The 20730-nt window shown below is 36.6% G+C and overlaps 2 protein-coding genes across 2 annotated transcripts in view; both read left to right on the top strand.

The window, feature by feature from the left end:
- The window catches only part of LOC120629753 (potassium channel subfamily K member 1-like), a 35441-nt gene extending 20183 nt beyond the window's left edge, over window positions 1-15258 (top strand). Inside the window, exons 2-5 of the mRNA XM_039898775.1 lie at window positions 7511-7651; window positions 9851-10060; window positions 11347-11535; window positions 12593-15258. Coding sequence (XP_039754709.1) covers window positions 7511-7651; window positions 9851-10060; window positions 11347-11535; window positions 12593-12894 — 842 coding nt within the window. The 3' untranslated portion in view covers window positions 12895-15258. The remainder of the gene's footprint in view (window positions 1-7510; window positions 7652-9850; window positions 10061-11346; window positions 11536-12592) is intronic.
- A 3489-nt stretch (window positions 15259-18747) lies between these two features.
- Window positions 18748-19287, top strand: LOC120630153. The gene has a single exon (XM_039899303.1). The coding sequence runs from the start codon at window positions 18748-18750 to the stop codon at window positions 19285-19287; it is 540 nt and encodes a 179-aa protein (XP_039755237.1).
- The last annotated feature ends 1443 nt before the right edge of the window (window positions 19288-20730 follow it).

The following is a 20730-nucleotide window of genomic DNA, read 5'->3' as shown; positions in this document are numbered from 1 at the left end:
TTTGTAACCGACTTCTTTGGGCGCGATTTTGACCCACTTTAAACGGCCAGATTTCTTTCAAACTTTGTAGACATATCGAGGACCGATGACGATACACTAATCTGAAAAGATTATCCCAATTTTCACTATAAAAAATAAGATTTTTTACTAATTACTACAGCGCCATCTAGACCCAAATGTAAAAAACCTATGGCGTTCGCGTACCTACCTAACAAATTCCACAGAAAACAATACGCTACTAGATGGATTGGCGTTAGCTATTACTTTTGAATGGCCTGTTTTAAATAATAATTAGAACTTGCATTTCGAGAGACGGGCACACTGAATAAAAAAAAAAATTTTATCTCTTTAATGGTGGATGGGTTACCGATTAATTTTGCTCTAATAAAAATAATAGATAAGGAAAAACTAAAAAAAATCGCTATTATGAATAAACTAAAAGAAAGAAATTAGTTTAGTTTTTTATACCAAGCGTGTTTTTTTAGTTTGTTTGAACTATTTAATTTATTATTTTTCTACCAGTTTATTTAACTTCAGTTACACTAGTAATAATAAATTTATTCACAAGAACGTAGGAACGCCGTACAGATCTAGTAATATTAAAAACAGCCTGGTACATTCTACCATTCGGTGTATGAATAATAATCATCATCATTTACATCACATCAACCCATTACCGGCCCACTACAGAGCACAGCCTCCCACTTTGAGAAGGGGTTAAGGCCGTAGTCCACCACGCTGGCCCAGTGCGGATTGGTGGACTTCACTCGCCTTTGAGAACATGTAGAACTCTCAGGCACGCAGGTTTTCTCGCGATGTTTTCCTTCACCGTTGAAGCAAGTGATATTTTAATTATTTAAAACGCACATAACTTTGATAAGTTCAGGTTTCCCCACGACCTGATTGCGCCACGAACACGCGGATTGGTGGACTCCACATACCTTTGATAACATTATGTAGAACTCTCAAGCATGCAGGTTTCCTCATGATACACCGTCGAAGCAAGTGATATTTTAATTACTTAAAACGCACATACTCGTAACTTTGATAAGTTAGAGTTGCGTGTTGGGATTCGAACTCGGCCCCCCGAAAGTGAAGTCGATCTCCTACCCAACGCGCTATCACCGCTACGTATGAGTAATATATATAGTGTATTAATGAACTGTACATCTTTAACAATTCTTATCAAAATCTTGTATACAGTATACGAAGATCTACGTTCGGCGTTCGGGTAAACAAGACTTACTTAAACAAAAATTAAACATTGAAATGGCACAGTCATCATCATTATAGTCAGGCTATTAGCTATCAGTTCAAATAGCTACTAACATAAATTATAACCAGTTATAAATAACGTACCTACCTAGCAACAGCGAGTAGATAGGAATCTAAACCGAAGGCTTCTTGTGCGCGTCTTCTTTGCCGAGAAAAAAAGTTGCTTAAACATTGTCATTATTTTTTTTCTTGATAAGTATATCGATCACTAATATCTATGGTAAAAAACACATCGATCCGTTGGTCCGTTGGTCCGTTGCTGAGCAAAAGAAGAACAAATTCAGCATGCATAGTTTGATTTTATAGTACATAAAACCATACGTAACGTGTAAATGAAAACCGAATTTTTACATTACACGCTTTAGAGGTACATTATTTACTGTCTCTGAGACTTAGCTGTGAAACTGAAGCGTAGCGTACGTCGCGTAGCGTAGGTACTACTCGTGTATCGGTCTTTTATCTTCAATAGGGTTGCTATATTTGAACCCTTTGAATGTTTTGAATTAGTTTGAGCTGGTAATGAGTTGATAATTTTAAATAATGTTCATGAATTAAGTTGAGTTTAGAGATATATATATCTTTATAAATACATTTCTTGTGTGCGTGTGTATGTAACTGAACCCCTGCTAGACGGCTGGGCTGATTTGAATGAACTATTTAGTATACGTTTGGGTGGCACCCTGGATGGTTTTATTTCATTAATTAGCCCGTCAGATGGCGCTGGGTTCCGCTAGTATATACATATACTTACAACATAATAATTGGCACCAGTGTAGAGTTAAAACGAGCCACGACTTAAAGTACCTACATTCCTATTTCTGGTAATGAGCGGCGAGGTAAAACAAAACCTCACTTTTGTTCACTGGAGACGACATCGTTTGTAACATGTTCTGTACATAAACAGCTGCTAACCATTAGTTATACGAAACCTTCATTAAACGTGAGCGCTAATAGTTCGAAGGTGAAAACCAGCACTAAAAAGGAAAGGTTGTATAGGGTACAGCCTACAGGTTACATTCGAAATTCTTACGCTCTCGTCTTATGGGATTTCGAATTTCTGCGGTTATTACCTCTTCCACCATATGTCTGTACGTATATCCATACTTTAAACATCCATAGGTTGATACAATGATGAAGTTTTCAAATATTTAGGTATATATTCAGCTCGATTACTATCGTCATCTCTAGGGGTATGCACAGGGTATGCAGATGATATCAAATGAAAAACAATTCCAAAACGAGAAAAAAAAGGATAAATACCTGAGGGTAGGCTTTTTATATTACTTGCAATGCCTATCCTAAAATTTTTACAACTCATAATTGAGATTTTCTTTATTATATATCATCTACATACCCTGTGCATACCCTCTATTCACGCCACTGGTCATCTTGAACGAAATCTTGAACGTTAGAAGCAAAAATAAACTTGCAGTGCAGTACACTAGACTACACAAAATAAGCAATTCATTTAAAGGCAATTGTATACAATTTTACAATAAATTACCGGTTGATATCTTGGGGATGTCACTAAAGAAGTTCAAAGTTTGTATTAAGCGAAAGCTTATAGAAAAGTCCTATTATAGTATAAAGGATTACGTAAACGATAAAAAAGCTTGGGTGTAAGCAATTGCTCTTAAATATTTTCAGGTTGCTTCTTAAATATTTTCTAATGACAATGTGAGATGGTGATAACAAAAAGAACACCCGGCTAAGTTTGTTGTGGGCTTCTTAGACCAGGGCGCGATTGGAACCCTCGTAGCTTTAGTTTTAAGTTTACGATTGTAGTTATCGCCATCACTACTCACTGCTATGTACACATTTTGTATATAATAACGCATCAAAAGTGCCATCTATGTGCCTATTTGAATAAAGAAATATTTGACTTTGACTTTGACTTTGACATCTCTCATCAAATGATAGAAATTAGATCAGATCTCTTTTGACATAGTGCGATTGGACGTAAGGTCACCTATTCACTACATCGGCAATTAAAGTGTAATCACCATTAAAGATTCAGCTTTACGAACATTAACATTTTAAAGAGCTTATCTTTATCAACCCATCACAGAGACGTGTCTGACCAGTGGCGTGCATAGAGGGTATACACAGGGTATGCAGATGATATAAAATGATGAAAACCTCCAGTACGATTTATAAAAAACTTAAGGATAGGCATTGTAAGAGTTATAATAATCCTACCCTTCAGTATTTATAACTCCTATTAGAGATTTTCTTCATTTTATATTATCTGCATACCCTGTGCATACCCTCTATGCACGCCACCGCGTGTCTCCTTTCAGAATAAGAAGGGGTTTGACCATAGTCCACCACGCTGGCAAAGAGCGGATTGATAGACTTCCCACACCTCTTAGAACGTTATGGAGATCTCTCAGACATGCAGGTAGCCTAACGACAAAAATATCTTAATGGCTTACCGTGTGTGTGTGCGACCCGAGGCTAAATTTCTCCTGTCGGGACTTTAACTCGGGACCTCCACAAATAAACGACTGTACCAGGAGATCGTCATTTTCCAACCATATCTTAACTGTACTAAACAGTCTCGGAAACCTAAAGCAATTAAAAGCAACCCGAAGTTAGGTTAGTTTTAATGAGTTAATTTATTCGCGAACTTTTCTCGATCCCTAACAAATTAGGGGCGGGTAATGCGGTGCCCATCGCACCGTAACTCCGCTCAAGTACTTTAGTACACGTTTACACCAAAGGTAAGTTTAAAAAAACCCAAACTTTAAAAAAAAGTTAAAATTCTATGATAAATTTGTTATGTGGATACACTAAAATCTATTAGTTGTGGTTGTGAGTTGTTCCTATAGTTGACCAGCCACCGGTTGTTGACTAGTATTTGCAGCATTAAGTGTAAATATTAAGATTTCCGCTACTATCTATTTATTGATGATGGCCGATTGGCGCATTGGGCAGCGACCCTGCTTTCTGTGTCCAAGGCGATGGGTTCGATTCCCCCAACTGGCAAATGTTTGTGTGATGATTAGAAATGTTTTTCAGTGTCTGGGTGTTTATTTGTATATTATTCATAAAAATATTCATCAGTTATCTTAATACTCATAACACAAGCTACGCTTACTTTGGGGCTAGATGGCGATGTGTGTATTGTCGTAGTATATTTATTTATTATTTTTACATTGGCTATATTTTTTTGCAGCTAAGCCAAGAATAAAGGGTAGGGTAGTAGTACTACTTCAATGAGAGAAGATGAAGTTCACGACGTAATATGATCAGCAGCCATTTAAGTCTAACCCGGCACTCCGAAATGTGGTCAAATTTACGCAGTCCAAAAACAAACCTAGCAGCAGTTCTTGGGTAAGATCGGGACAGCATGACTCAGCGAATACAAGTAAAAGAAGAAGATATTATATTTTATGTTTAACGGGTTGGAAGGGACTTTCACGCGCATCCTCCAACGTCATTTCACTCTATCTCCAGCTACTTTGAGAGCATTGTAGACTAGTGTCAATTGAGCAGAAGTTTTTCTAGTTATGTGCATAGACAAAATAAAATCTTTTAATCCTAATTTAGACCATGAGTTTTGTGTGTTATAGACGATCTAACAATTATCACGATTGATAACTGATAACAATCGTTTTAAAACTGGAGCCAGCGTGGAGAATTTAAGCTCATAATATAATATCTTCGCCGGGTATTAAGCTGATGGTCGGAAACACGGTATACCGTATAAGCAATGTAAACTCCATATTTCATATCTAATCGATATTCAATCAGCGACCGCTCGCAGCCAACAACAGCTTGCGGCTTGGCGGTTTCTACTCTCATCAAACTGCCTGTCATCTGGCGAACTCTCATCTAAACGCTTGTCAATTTCCCCGGCTGTGGTTAGGTACATCTGTAGTCCTAAGTTTTGCTTTTGCCGCAAACTACTTACGTTATCATTATGTAAACAATCTTTATATATTTTTATAGGGAATTTAAAACTTTATGAAAAGAAGTGTTAATACCTCTAATTATTAACAATCTTGTTGTGAAAAAAATCTATTTTGTTCAACACAGTTTCTTGTAAGACCTTTACGTCGACCAATATCCGAGATATTTATACACGCGTGTTTTATTTAACATTACCGCACTTTATGTGTTCTATTTATGATGTCTTGATTAAGTTTGTAAAGCTTGTTTTCTGCAAGTTATTATTTTTTAATATAGGCTGCATGCTGCGAACGATGCTGGATGTATGTCGGTTTACCTTGGCGCGCAATATAAAAAACGACGGGCCATAATCCGTTAATCCGTTGAAACTCTAACATAGTGGATAAGCAGCAAAAAAGGCTCAGTTATTATCTAAGAATGTATTTAAAAGTTTAGTATGTTTTTTTCCTCGCAAATATGATGAAAATTGCATGAACTCGTATGGTACATTACTTATTACACTCTCGTCTTCCTTATCGGACTCGCTTACAGCTCGTGCTGAAAACCGCCCCGGCTGTAAAATATAATGTAGCCATACTTGATGCATAATCTACTAGGTATTACCTCTTTATAACAAATTTGAGATCAACCTTACCTCAATATAACAAACCTTGATATCACGAGTATTTACTCGTTCCATTCCGATTTATTATATCGCAAACAAGTTTGGTGAAATAAATAAAAAAATGTCGGTACACCAAAAAGTAGGTAATAGAAAACCTGAGGAAAAAACCCAATACCTAAGGGATTCTGTACATCAAAGCCGCCGACATAGCCTTGACGTCGCGCCGGCTGCCTTGGTACCTCGTCTCTGTTCCACTGACAAAGTTTTCAAACTTGAAACGAGGTGCGATGTAATGAAAAGATCAATTTTCACCAATAAAATTGTAGTCTGATAGATCGTCAAAGTTGTTAAAAGTTCGAGCGTTAATTATTCCCTAGTGCCTTGTCTAAGAAGATTATCCGAACGCTCGATCGGATTTCTGTTCTTCTCGAATTAATTAACACTTTGACAAGGCTCGATTATTACAAAGAAACTCTTGATATAGTTTACAAAGATGCTCTTTAAATTTTGTGAACTTTGGCTGTACTTCAACCGATCAGAGTCTTTAGTTATCGCTTTATTTGATATAAAACATAATATTTACTGTTTTTTTTCCATTAGGTCCACGATTAGGTCTGCCTCATTTTTTTAGTGGTTAGCATGTTCAACTACGGATGTCCTGGGTTCGAATCCCAGACCAACATTTTTTTAAGATATTGTGTACTAGCCCGGAGTTAGGAGATTGGCGTGCCTTGGAGAGCACGTTAAGCCGTCGGTCCCGAGTATTATCCCTTACTTCCCATGAGAGAGCCCATCCACGCATTGGAGTAGCGTGGTGAGTCTAGGCTCTTAAACCCGCCTTTGCCCAGCTGTGGGACGTTAAATTAAAAGCACTGAGCTTTTTTGTTCAGTGGTAGGCCCTATTGGTCTTATAATTGGGTCGTCGTGGATTCAATCCCAATTAGGTGTAATTTGGGAGTTAACGTTAAACTAAAAAAACTTATAATTTTGTCCCGTCTGGCCTGGCGCTTAGGTTGTGGTTTGCGTCATAAAATGCATTTAAAATTAATTTCCTTAGAAAATCGGGACCCCGCAAATTATCCTTAAACTGTATTTATAATGATAATAATTATTATACGGTGTATACTAATATATAGTGTATTTATATACACTTTTACTTTTTTTTAGTTTAACGTTGCCTGAAATAAAGATTATTAATAATAATAAAATATATTTTGTTACTAAAAAAATTTAATGAAGCGGTGATAACCCAGTGGGTTGCAGCTCGACTTCACTTTCGAAGCGCCGAGTTCGAATCCTGGCACGCACGTCCAATTTTTCTAAAGTTATGTGCGATTTAAGTAATTAAAATATCATTTACTTCAGCGGTGATGGAAAACATCGTGAGGAAACCTGCATGCCTGTGAGTTCTACATAATGTTCTCAAAGGTGGGTGAAGTCCACCAATCCGCACTGGGACAGCGTGGTGGACTACGGCCTTTACCCTTTCTCATTGTGAGAGGACACCTGTGCCCTGTAGTGGGCCGGTAATAGGTTGATATGACGAATATTTGAATATGTAAATCATTACCGCTCCAATCCATTGCAAATAGCACAGCAGTGACTCACATATCTGCTGTCAAACTGCCAGCAATAATCTTCAGGATGGTGCTCCCCCAAGAGAGAGAGAGAGAGAGAGAGAAAGATAAGATTTATGAGTTTACTTTTTATTTACAGATGATGATTTGGAGACGTTACTGGACGAAGTGGTTCGGGCCAACAACCGCGGCGTATCTGCATCTCGCAATGTCAGCGGTGGACCCAACTGGAGCTTCGGACAGTCGCTGTTCTTCTCTTCGACTGTAGTCACTACCATCGGTGAGTTTGTTATTACAATAATTGATACACCGGCATCCAGATGGCCGATTGGCCCAGCGGAAGTGACCCTGTTTTCTGAGCCCACGGCTGTGAGGTTTTGAATCTGAATGTTTTTCAGCGTCTGGGCTAATTATAAGTGTAGGTATATGTTTATTATTTATCGATTATCTTAAAAATATTTATCGGTTATCTTAATACCTATAGCACAAGCTATGCTTGCTTTGTGTAATGTCGTAATATATTATTTACATATTTATGTTGGTAGATGAAGTTTTCAGTTGGTAGGCTTAGGGCACTTTAGAAAGTCAGCTTCAGTCACTAACATAGCTTATACCATTTGAAGAACTTTGTTACATCTATTAGTAGTCATTGAAAATACAAACTTGTTTCGGGTTGCTTGTCTGGCTGTTTTCTACAAGATATATTTCGGAGAGTGTGCTCAGGAGCTATTCGATTCGGTCAAACCATCTCCTTTCTACCATCGAACTGCGAGGCACCGAAAGAATCTGCACCGTTACGTGGTTGAAATACCATCAACACGTACGAAGCGTTTTGCTTCTTCCTTTCTGATCCGCACCGCAAAGGCCTGGAATGCCCTCTCATCTTCCGTCTTCCCTGATACCTATAATCTGGGTACCTTCAAATCAAGAGTGAATAGGCATCTTCTAGGCAAGCGCGCTTCATCTTAGGCTGCATCATCTTTTACCATCAGGTGTGATTGCAGTCAAGCACTTGTCTATATATTTAAAAAAAAAAAAAAAACGTCACGGTGACGTTTTTTCAATACCATCGCTGAGTTCGGAAACGTCGGAAACTCCTGTCTATGAAGAACTAACAATGCTATTGGTAAGCATTGTAGCATGAAATGAGAAAAGAAAGCAACCACTTGTAATGTAAGCGCAGAACGTAATTGAAGTTTCTGACATTAGCGTTTATCTTCAACTATAGTCATTACCATCGGTGTTTTTATTCATGAATAACTTATTGCACTAGTAAAAGGAGACTTCATTCTTTCTTCCTTTCTTTCTTTTTTTCTTTCTTACTTCATTTCTGATCTTCATTGACTTTATCAAAAAATGACAGAAGAAGTTGTTCAAGAAACCTTCCAAGCCTCAGCCTCTCGCGATGAAAGTGAGCGACCTAATTGACCTTTATATTGATCTAACTTCTCACGTTCTCCTCTTCAACCTGGGTCACCGGAGAATTGATACATGACGGAGACGAAGTGCTCTGGACAAGAAACAGTGGAAAATCTGCCTTTTGCAATTTGAACATTGACGACTCAAGCTTTGTACAGTCGCCGTTTCACCTTTTAAATTTGTGGCACAATAAAAATACGTAGCGGCCGGTCTGCGTTATAATAGTAATTAAGATTGACGATGGAAAAGGCCCCCAAAGGATTTCTCCGGTTTTGAGTTAGGGTCGCATTTATGTGACAAAGGAATACTTTAGCTATTTCCATGATATTATATCTAATCAGATATAATAAAAAAAATATCCGACAGCGTTTGTGAACACTGTCAATTAAGATAATCCAAAACCAAAATAAAATGTTCAAATTAAAATCTATCTTTTTAGTTCTGTATTGAATTTAATAAATAATGAAATTTTAGATTTTTTTTTCTGAGGATATTGCAACTGCGACGTAACTGCTTCGGCGTTTGTTTTATTTAAACAATTAACTTACATCATTAAATTTTTAATTTAAGTCTCATAATATATTAAATCATTTATTTCTCTCCGTATTCGTTCTCTTCTATTCTCTTCTCGAGCGGGTGAAGATCATTATCTACACCCATGTACACCCAACAATAGAATATCATCATAGTAAATAAAAGCTGTATTTGACAGTTTGACAGTTCAAAAATAGGAGTGCTCCGATCGTCACCAAACTTTACAGGATTACTCGCCAGGTCAATCCAGAGATTCTCTGAAAGTTTCATTGAAATCGGTCTAGCCGTTTCGGAGCCTATACGGAACATACTCGCAAACTTTCTCTTTTATATATATAGATGTAATACACCCTACCAATCCCGTGGTTCTCCTAATCCTTACGTTGCCTGGAAGACGTAAGCGATAAGGCCGCCTTTGTATCCTACTTTTTAAGTTTAAGTTTAAGTCGCCGAGTGCTTTCAGGAGGTTGAAATTATGATGATGAACATGGGTTCTGCAGCATTGATTATGATGGTTGCCCCGCAGGCTACGGCCACGTGACGCCGCTGTCCAAGCCCGGCAAGCTGTTCTGCATGGTGTACGCGCTGCTGGGAATCCCGCTGACACTGGTGCTGCTGTCAGCGCTGGTGGAGCGTCTGCTGCTACCAGCAACAGCTCTGCTGCGATCGCTGAACGCCGCGTTGGGCCATCTGTACCGCCCCTTCACCATACGCTTGGTGCATCTGATGATCATAGGTGAGTCTCCATATCCTCGCGGCATGCAATATCTTTTTTTTTATTTCATTACAATTCAGTTACTCGTGTTTTATGCTGCAGAAAGAATAACAACTCTTGACCCTGGCGCAACGTTGAGCGCTGTGAATTTAAGTAACAGGTCCCAGGTCCGATTCCGCAATTGGAATTTATAATTTTGGAATTATCTCCGGTCATTACCGACAAAGACGTGCCGCTAAGCGATATAGTGTTCCGTTGCGCTGTCGTGTTACCGATTAGGGGTCTGACTCTTAGGGCAGGAAGTCTCACTAACAGGTTAGTCCGCTACCATCTTAGACTGCATCATCACTTACCACCGGGTGAGATAGCAGTCAAGGGCATCCTTGTAGAGGAATAAAAAAAAAGATGTCTTTTTCTTCTTTCTTTCTTTTCTTCAAGTTGTTGACTGCAATATCATAGTCCGAAAACAAAAATAAATCGTTGGAATTAAAATAGAAAATAACATCGCAATGGTGAAGTGATTACAGTCTAAGTTCCATCTTACCGGAACCGGTGTTAGCTAACCCCGGTCGAGGCCACCAGACCAGAAAAAAATCCGAAATTATAAATTAAACCGTACCGGGATGGTGACAGCAGATCAGAATACAGCTATCACCAACCCTCTTCTGGGTGTCGTAGAAGACGACTAAGTGGCAGCGTCATAAATTATTCTATTCTACAGGCTACAGGCTATTCATAAATTATCCGAGGGAACGAACCCGGGACTTCCCACTTAAAATACCACAGCACTCATCTTACAGGATAAAAGTGATAACCCTGTTGTAAACGCTACTGCCCCTTTCAAATGCCTGAATTCGATCTTCACGCATTCCCAAATTTTCAGAGTTAATTACGTGCGTTTCTAATTAAAACAATTAAATATAATTTGCCTTAACGGTGAAGGTAAACAATGTGGGGTAACCTGCATGCCTGAGAGTTCTCCATAATGTTCTCAAAGGCGTGTGTAAAGGCAATTGCGTGCATAGAGCATGCCTGGTTATAAATACCTAAGGGTAGGCTTTTTATAACTCTTACAACGCCTATCCTTAAGTTTTTTAAAACTCGTACTGGAGATTTCCTTCATTTTATATCATCTGCAGACTGCATACCCTGTGCATACCCTCTATGCACGCCACTGTGTGTAGGCAACCCGCACTTGGCCAGCGTGGTGCACTCAGGCTTATACCCTTCTTATCTTCTCAAGGATACCCGTGTCCTGTAGTGTGTCGGTATAAGTTTGGTGACGATATGGTTTTGTAACGTTGCAGTGACGTTTCTGGTGGTATTCTTCCTGCTTCTCCCTGCGGCGGCTTTCGACGCCCTGGAGCCCGAGTGGGACTACCTGGACTCGTTCTACTACTGCTTCATATCGCTCACCACCATCGGCCTCGGAGACTACATCCCCGGGGACTCCCCCGGCCAGCCCTACCGCCCCGTCTACAAAGTTGCCGCGACCTGTAAGTTTAATGTCTTACAACGTTTTTTTCGCACGTCCGAATGTTGGCTGGTAGAAAATGCTTTAGCATTAAGCCATTTTATGGGTGTGGACTAAAAAGAGAAAAAGTTACCACTATAAAAATAACAGTATGAATTTAAAAAAAATCGTTTTCCATTATTTAAACTAGATGGCGCTCTTTTCATAACATTTAAATCTTAGTTCAGGGCGCTTTTCCTGTCATGCGGTTTTTTGGCTGCTTGCAGGTCCGCATGGATGCGGACACGTGGTGTGATATAAGAAGGTGTATGTAATGATATGATACAAGCGGCATAGAAATCCGCATTACAGGAAAAGGGCCGCAACTTTCACGCGATCAAATAATTAAAAGTAGGCAGGAAGTCTCACACAAGGCACACTGTACAATATAATTGGTGAATGTATAATGAGAATGGTATGAGAAATACTTTGACATTTAACCGTAGGAATAAATTTATACCGATCTTCACCGCTGGTGTACATGACACTTGATGCGTACAATGGAGGTTAGATAGAAAATGTGTACATGGCGTGAGACGATGGCGGTAACTATATTCGTAGACTTAAAACTTAACCTACGATCTGTCTCGTTTTAACACTAAAGTAATGCAGTAAATATATCAAAGCAGTATGGAAACTACGAACAAACGTACGAAACAACACACTCACACGGATGCACGCACCGACGAGGCCCCTAAGCTATTCTCGCAGGATTTTAGTCGGGGGTTTGGATGAATCTCACAACGTGCATACATTTTCTAAATAATGTACATTGTACGCACCAAAAGTGTCATGTACGGGTCTACTTTAGGGGCTACTACAGTAAAGATATTTATGACTGACTTCATGTCATGTCTATAAAAGTATATCTACTAATAGAGTCTAATTCAGAATTAGATTGAGCTAATTCCCCCCATTTCTTATTTTCTTAAAAATAAATATTTACAAAAACCAAGTAATAAAAATATTTTCATAAAAGTTTTATCTTTATTAATTTTTTCCCCGGGTACTTAACATATTTTTATATTTATTTTTTTCAGTTTACCTGATTATCGGACTAACCTTTTTGATGCTTACACTGACAGTGTTCTATGACATCCCTCAATTGAATCTCAGCACGGTTTTCTCTTCGATGAAGCTTGACGAAGATCCCGAGAAAATGCGTTTAAGCGGTTCCGGTGTGATGGGCCCTGGCTACGGTATTGGAGGATTGGTGATGAGGGATGACTACCATCATCATGACCAGCGCCGCTCCGTGGTTCACATCAGACCACATTTGGATGACAGCCCCAGCCCCGAAGACACGACGCCAGTCCATGCCAGGGATCTTCGGGTTCACTAAGGAGCTTCAAAACACTGACCACCTAAAATTTATTTTCGTTTTTAACAACTATGTTCCAACAGAGTAAAATGCACTAAAGATTGTCAGCCAACTTTCGTAATTAGTATGCAAGTTTAAAAAAATACGAATTGATGTGACGTCTTGTTTTTAATAGACGATAAGTTCAGGGTGTCTAGAAATATTAAAGTAGAAATAGAAATATATACTCTATCGATAGCGTAATGTTGTGTCTATCAATATTATTTCTGTTCAAGTAGTTTAAAAAATGTATTAAAGCAAAAATTATATTATTAGATGTCTGTGTAAAAACACTTGCATTGATAGTTTTAGCGTTGTGGGTATTTATTACGAAACGTAGTTTTCTTTAATCGCATCCTAATTGTATTTACGTAAAATAAAAACTAATAATTTGCATGTAACTACTACTTTTAGATGTTTAAAAAATTCCGTAGAAGCATGGGATAATATTATTATATGTACCTATTTTAATAAAAACCAATTAAATATTTAGTTTGTATTCACGGGAGTCCTAATTTGCTTATTTTCCTAAGAATTATTCTCAATCTCAAGTAAATGGCATCGTATTTTTGCCATTTTTTAATATATTGGAGTGGAAAGAGGCGAAGAACATACAAGCCCTGCATTAACAAGCGCTTACTTCTCCAAATATATCATAATTTAAAAAAATATAAAAAAAAATGTGAATGAATATCATTAGCACTAACTTCTATTTTTTATTGTCAGCCGTCCTTTAAGCATTTTTTAACGCATTATTTTGTGCACAATCTTATTTTATTATATAAATCGAACTTAGTTCGTTAAAAGACTGAGGGGGTTTTCAAATTTTCTCACTTTTCTATTTCAATATATATATATATATATATAGATTTCTATTGAAAACTATATAAAATAAAAAATATCAATTTTATAGAATAAATTTAATACAAACAGACTGAAAAACATGTCCCTCTGCATATATTGTATACGTTAATAAAATTTAAAATCTAAATTGGCGGCATATCAAGTTAGAGTCGATTCAAAGAAATTCTTCAGCTCCTATGACTGCACAGAACAAGTTGTCGATATTTATATTAAAAACATAAAAGGGAAATTTATTCAACTTCTTACTATATGGCTTTTGGGCCTTGGACCTACGCATGCAATGTGTGTGACTGTTAAACATCAAATGATTTGCATGTACATTCCCCTTTAATTGTTTTTTTCGTTGTTGCATCTAAGCTAGTGTTATATTTATTTTTAGAATATAAAAATTATGTCTATACATGTTGATGTTTTCGATGTTTATTAGAAAAATAACTTTTGTAAACTATAGCAGAAAAATAATATGTAGAAAATGAAATTAGATGTCCTTAAAATATTACTATCCAAATAACTATGTTAAATTAATTGATGTGGCGATCATTTCACAACGACCTTGATAGCAAAATCAATATGGTGTACAAAATGCGCAACTTCTTTTGGTGTTACCTCAACAATAAATATAAAAGTCAATAATATAAAACCTTTTCTAATTATGACGCTGCACTGATCGCTAATGTAATGGCGGTCAGTGCTCACGGGAAAGATTAATTTCACAGCATTTTTTTTAATCAAAACTATTTACGATATAAACAATAATTGTATAATGTTATTGAAATATGACAATATAGCTTAAAGCAGTTTAGACACAGCTATATAAATTATAATGTATTTTATTTTGGCTTTGATAGGAACTTTTATAGTAATATTAAGTTATAATAAATATAAGATTGCTGAATATTGTTTAACATTAATCTTAATCAATAATCAAAGATGCATAAAATTCTACAAACATAATTCATTATAATTGCTCGAAATATTCATATATTTTTAGCTGTATGTTTGTAACAAACATACAGCTCAACCTACTTTAGGCTATGTTCGACTCAACCTACTTTAGGCTAAAGATAGCTGCATGGTCTGGAAAACACAATGAAATCAGACAAAGGTTACTTTTTATCCCGAGAAAACCTCGCCTCGACGTTTTGGATTCATAATCTTATTTATTATTTGGAATGAAATGTTTACGGTATTCAGCAATTATTACAGGGAACATTGTATTGAAACTAGCATGTTTTACCAAAATCAATAACATATTACTTAATCATTATCAACACAAATAAATATAGTATACTATAAATACATATAATGTATCTAAGTAGATATTTATATCTTGATAAAATTTTAGATCAATAGGATAAAACATATTATATACAAATTGTATCTGTCGATAAAACACAAAATGTCTTTAATGGTATTAACTGCATATTATTATGAATGTAATTGTATCCGATGCAATTCTTAAATAAAAGAAAACAAATTAAATGTTTTTTTTTTTATTAATGCATTATTATTGCATTAATTTAAACCCTCATCTACTCTCCTTCAACAATGAGAAGGGGTTAGGCCGTAGTCCACCGCGCTGGCCAATTGCGGGTTGGTTACTTAAGTACATTGATTTAATGTTACTATCGTACCTATACCGCCACATACATTCACCACAACAAGTAATGGTAAAGTATATACAAGAAAATAGAAACAGCAGAAGAAGGATACAAAAGGCTTGATATTGACAAAAAGGTTATATAGTCTGTGTGTAGTGATAAAGGTGTTTGTCTAGAAGATGCCTGTTCTTATTCTTCTTCTTTCGCTTTTTTTGGCTTTTAGGTGTGCCAAATCGGCACGTCGTATTTCACCAATGTGACGTATACTTGGAAGATCCACAAAGGTGATTGTCAAAAAGTAAACATTATATAAATATACTTTTTATAAATCTTAGTATTCCAAAATAAGGCGTTCGTAATGGAGTGTGGCCTTTGGAGTGTTATAATTCAAAGATTTTTTTTACTATAAATTATAATAGTATATAATTATTGCTTCATTTTGTTAGATTGAATATATTTTACATAGCGACTAAAAACTAGCGTAAGAAAACTTTGGACATTTAATGAACGGGGAATATTAGGAGGAAGGACGTCGTAAAGCTTATGTAGGAGTTTCGAGCAGGAAAACAAAATATGAGCGACCGATCCTTCGTCAAGCCACCCACCACATTCACACACAATGTAATGTAAACCATGTTTTAAAATTATGAAAAAACACTCTTACACATAAAAAAAAAATATGTTGTATCACAACACTCCTTAAAAAGACTAAGTTAGAAAAAAAAAAAGAATAAGTATATATTTTCTTGACACTTGCTCGTTGTGAACGTGAACCTTACTTCGTGGATAAGTCAAGTCAAGTCAAGTCAAATATTTCTTTATTCAAATAGGCACATAGACGGCACTTTTGATGCGTTATTATATAAAAAATGTGTACATAGCAGTGAGTAGTGATGGCGATAACTACAATCGTAAACTTAAAACTAAAGCTACGAGGGTTCCAATCGCGCCCTGGTCTAAGAAGAGGCCCACAACAAACTTAGCCGGGTGTTCTTTTTGTTATCACCATCTCAGATTGTCATTAGAAAATATTTAAGAAGCAACCTGGTTAGAGCAATTGTTTACACCCAATAACCTACTATAATGGGACTTTTCCATAAGCTTTCGCTTAATACAAACGTTGAACTTCTTTAGTGACATCCCCAAGATATTAACCGGTAATTTATTGTAAAATTGTATACAATTTCCTTTAAATGAATTGCTTATTTTGTGTAGTCTAGTGTACTGCACTGCAAGTTTATTTTTGCTTCTAAAGTTCAAATTATTGCAGTCACATTTTCTTTTAAATTTTGATATATTTTTGTGAACATACATTAAATTTTCAAATATGTATTGGCTATAGAGTGTCATTATTTTAACATCTTTAAATTTATCTTTCAATGACTCTCTCGGACCCATTTTATAGATCGCACGAACAGCCTTCTTCTGCAGCACGAAAATAGTACCAATATCAGCAGCATTACCCCATAGTAAAATTCCATATGACATAATGCTGTGAAAGTAACCAAAATAGACTAGCCTAGCAGTTTCTATGTCTGTCAGGTGGCGTATCTTCTTTACTGCATAGGCAGCAGAACTAAGCCTGTTCGATAAATTATTTACATGAGGGCCCCATTGAAGTTTAGCATCTAACGTTATTCCTAGAAATACTGTTGTATCCACCGGATTCAATTCCTCATTATTAAGTAGTATAGTGGTTTTTACATGTTTAACATTTGGTAATGTGAATTTTATGCACTTAGTTTTATTTTCATTTAAAACCAAATTATTAGCTTCAAACCATTGTACTACTTTAGCGAGATAGTTGTTTACATCGTCTAAAGCTAATTCACGTCTCGTAATTTTGAACATAAGTGATGTATCATCAGCAAACAATACTATCCCGTGATTGTCCTTAACAAGGTAAGGCAGGTCATTAATGTAAATAAGGAATAGAAATAGAATAGAATAGATATAAGGGTCATAATCCAAGATATTAGACACGCGTGTTTAATTTAAAATTACCGTACTCGTGATCGTGATTATTTATGATCACCCGATTACGTTTTCACTTCACTGCAAGTTATAATTATGAAGATGGACCATTTTTAATGTAGCCGCGTAATACAGATTCTTATTTTAACCAACAAAGCTGTTTGCGGTGAAAAATAGAAGGCATTTCCTTAAATTTTATTATGGATGGTGGAGCTGTAATGGTAAGCCTAGTACTGGTGAACTTTATAACAACATGATTGAAAGCCGTAAGGTATTTAAAAACAAACTGAAGTGGTGATAAAATAATGAGGAAAAAATTAAATTAGACGCGTTAGCAATGCACAGGACAGATAAAAATTTCATTAAATTTTGGCGTACTACAAAGTCTTTAAATCATAGATCCAGCGTACCTGAAACGGTAGATGGAGTGAATGACAAATATAAGATAGCAGACTTATTTTCACACCACTTCAAGGTCAATCCCTTTCCGGCTCGTACTGCATTAAACCCTACTAAGGTAACTGTAGATATAACAGACACTGTAAGTTTTACTGCTGGCGATGTGGCTAGTGTGGTTCATCAGATGAGTAAGGGAAAGTCTCCTGGGTTCGATGGTTTAAGTCTTGAACACATTATGTATGCTGGCGAATCAATATTCAGAGTTTTGGCCACCCTGTATAATACTTGTATAAACTTTGGCTATTTACCAAAACAGCTTATGAAAACCGTGGTAGTTCCAATCCCCAAAAACAAAACAGGTGACCTTTCCAGCCTAAAAAAACTACAGACCGATTTCGCTAGGCACTGTGTTAGGAAAAATACTGGAAAGGTTAATACATCCGAGCTTAAAGAATAACATCAAGCTGAATGATGCACAGTTTGGTTTCCGTCCCGGTCTTTCAACAGACTCGGCGATTTTCAGCTTAAAAGCAACCGTGAGCCATTATGTGAACAGAGACACATCAGTTTACGCGTGCTTTCTCGACTTAAGTCGTGCTTTCGATCTCGTAAATTATAATTTACTTTGGGAGAAATTACACGACTCTAAAGTCCCTCTAAAACGATTAATCTGTTGAAGTACTGGTATGGTAACCAAGCAAGCTATGTAAGATGGGGCGACGCGACTTCTAGTGAATATAAGCTAGAATGCGTTGTTCGTCAAGGAGGATTGACCTCTCCTGACCTTTTTAGCCTATACGTGAACGACCTGATTGAGAGACTGAGAAGCACCAAGATCGGTTGTCATATAGGGTCCACTTGTATGAACAACTTCAGCTACGCGGATGATATGGTTCTTCTTAGCCCCTCTATTAGAGGACTTCGTAAACTAGTAGCAATCTGCGAGAGTTATGCTGCAGAACACGGTCTTAAATATAACGTTAAGAAGACAGTTACGATGGTGTTCCGATCTGGCAGAGGTCCGGGGACTATTCCGGGGGTTTTCCTTGATGGAGATTTGCTCGAGAGAGTTGAGCGGTTCAGATACCTTGGACATATTGTGACTGAAGGCCTTGTCGATGATGAAGATGTAGAGAGGGAACGACGTGCTCTGGCTGTTAGATGTAATATGCTCGCACGTCGCTTTGCGAAATGCAGTGACCAAGTTAAGGTGACATTGTTTAGAGCATACTGTTTATGTTTCTATACATGTCAACTTTGGGTAAAGTTCACCAGACGCGCTGTCAACAATATCAGGGTGCAATACAATAATGCTTATCGTATCTTGATGAAGTTGCCAAGGTACTGCAGCGCGTCGGACATGTTCGCTAGGTCCAGAGTACCGGATTTCTTTGCGATCATAAGATCGCGAATAGCAACATTTTGGAGTCGTTTGCGAGCCTCCGATAATGAAATCCTAAGCACGTTGGCAGAGGGTCTGGACTGCTCGATTTTCAAGCACTGGCTTTCGGTGCACCGTGAGGCAAATAGAAAATAAACTGTAGTGATTTTGTAAAGGTTAGGTATAAGAAAACCCATAAACTATGACGAACTATGTAATTAATGATTATTATTATGATGGACGTGAGTTTGCAATATTTTTATATTGCAATACTGTTACTTATTATTATTATTTTGTTATTTAATTTATCTTTTTATATTCTTATAACTGGGTTTATACCTTTCAATAAAGATTATTATTATTATTATTATTATTAAATGAACAAATTTACGATATGATTTTTATTTTCTCAATATTATTATGATAAATGAACATTTAATTTTATCAAAAAAGGATCACTTATTTTCTGAGAACGTATTTAAGTGTATCCGGTTTTTTTCATCGCAAGTGTGGTAAAATCGTCGTACGAAACGCATATTACACTACACTCTCAGCTTTCTTAGAGCGTTCGTTTTTCTCATACGCGCCTAATACCGCCTTGACTATAACACGCAATATAACCGTACTTGATGCATAATTTACTATTATTTAGTACCGTTTAATATAAAAAATTATAGTAATCTTAATCTTTTGAACAAGAAATAGGTACTATTACATCCTTATTATTAAGGCGGCAACTTGTGCTTTTGTAAAATTAGGCCTGTTAACAGAAAAGGCTGAACCTTTTCTGTTCATAAATTTAAATAAAAAAAATCTTTTATCCTACTTTTACATTTAGTTAAAAATAATAAAATTAAAAAAAGAAATAACAACAGAAAAATATAACCTGAGAAATGCTACCAATCACTTACGCGTCAACTTAAGTTGAACGGCATATAAACATCATCCCTAGCTGAGCATTGTTTTACCCTCTGCTCCACTGTAAAAACTCGGCACTGTCAAGGTCCAAGTCTAGGTCTTTTTTTTTTCTGGCCTCTTCTGGCTTTACAGAGATTAGCCAATGTCAGGAGTCTAGGTCTTATATCTGTCCTATGGAGGGTAGAGGTAAGGAGAGTCATCTGTGTATATGAAAAAGTGTCGTCAAAATGTATTAAATTAGGATGGCGCCACATTTGCATCAGGGTAACTCTTAAAAGAAGCGCCAAATATAAATATTGTTAGAGTAGGCTTGAAAAATAAACAAGGAAGTATGGAGATACAAGGAAGTAAGGTTATATTTACCACAATATTTTGTATAACGTAAGTTGTTGAAATTCTCAATAATTAACTACTTTAGTCGATAATGACATTAAATTTTTTAACTCGGCATACTTCAATTCATCTACGATTGCTACATTCATACCATACCCTGTGCATCCACCAGCGCCATTGTGGAGGATTTTTGAACTGTTATTTAGCGCATACACTGGACACTTTTTCAACTTTTCTCCCATATAAGATGACTCTCCTTACCTCTACCCTCCATAATCTGTCCTATGGTGCAAGCAAGTCACAGATAACAGATTAAAGCTCAGATAAATAGGTCCTTTATTCCTGTAT

The sequence above is a fragment of the Pararge aegeria genome, chromosome 15, assembly GCF_905163445.1.
Source record: "Pararge aegeria chromosome 15, ilParAegt1.1, whole genome shotgun sequence".
Classification (NCBI taxonomy): Eukaryota; Metazoa; Arthropoda; class Insecta; order Lepidoptera; family Nymphalidae; genus Pararge; species Pararge aegeria.
This window is presented reverse-complemented; position numbering and strand designations above follow the sequence as displayed.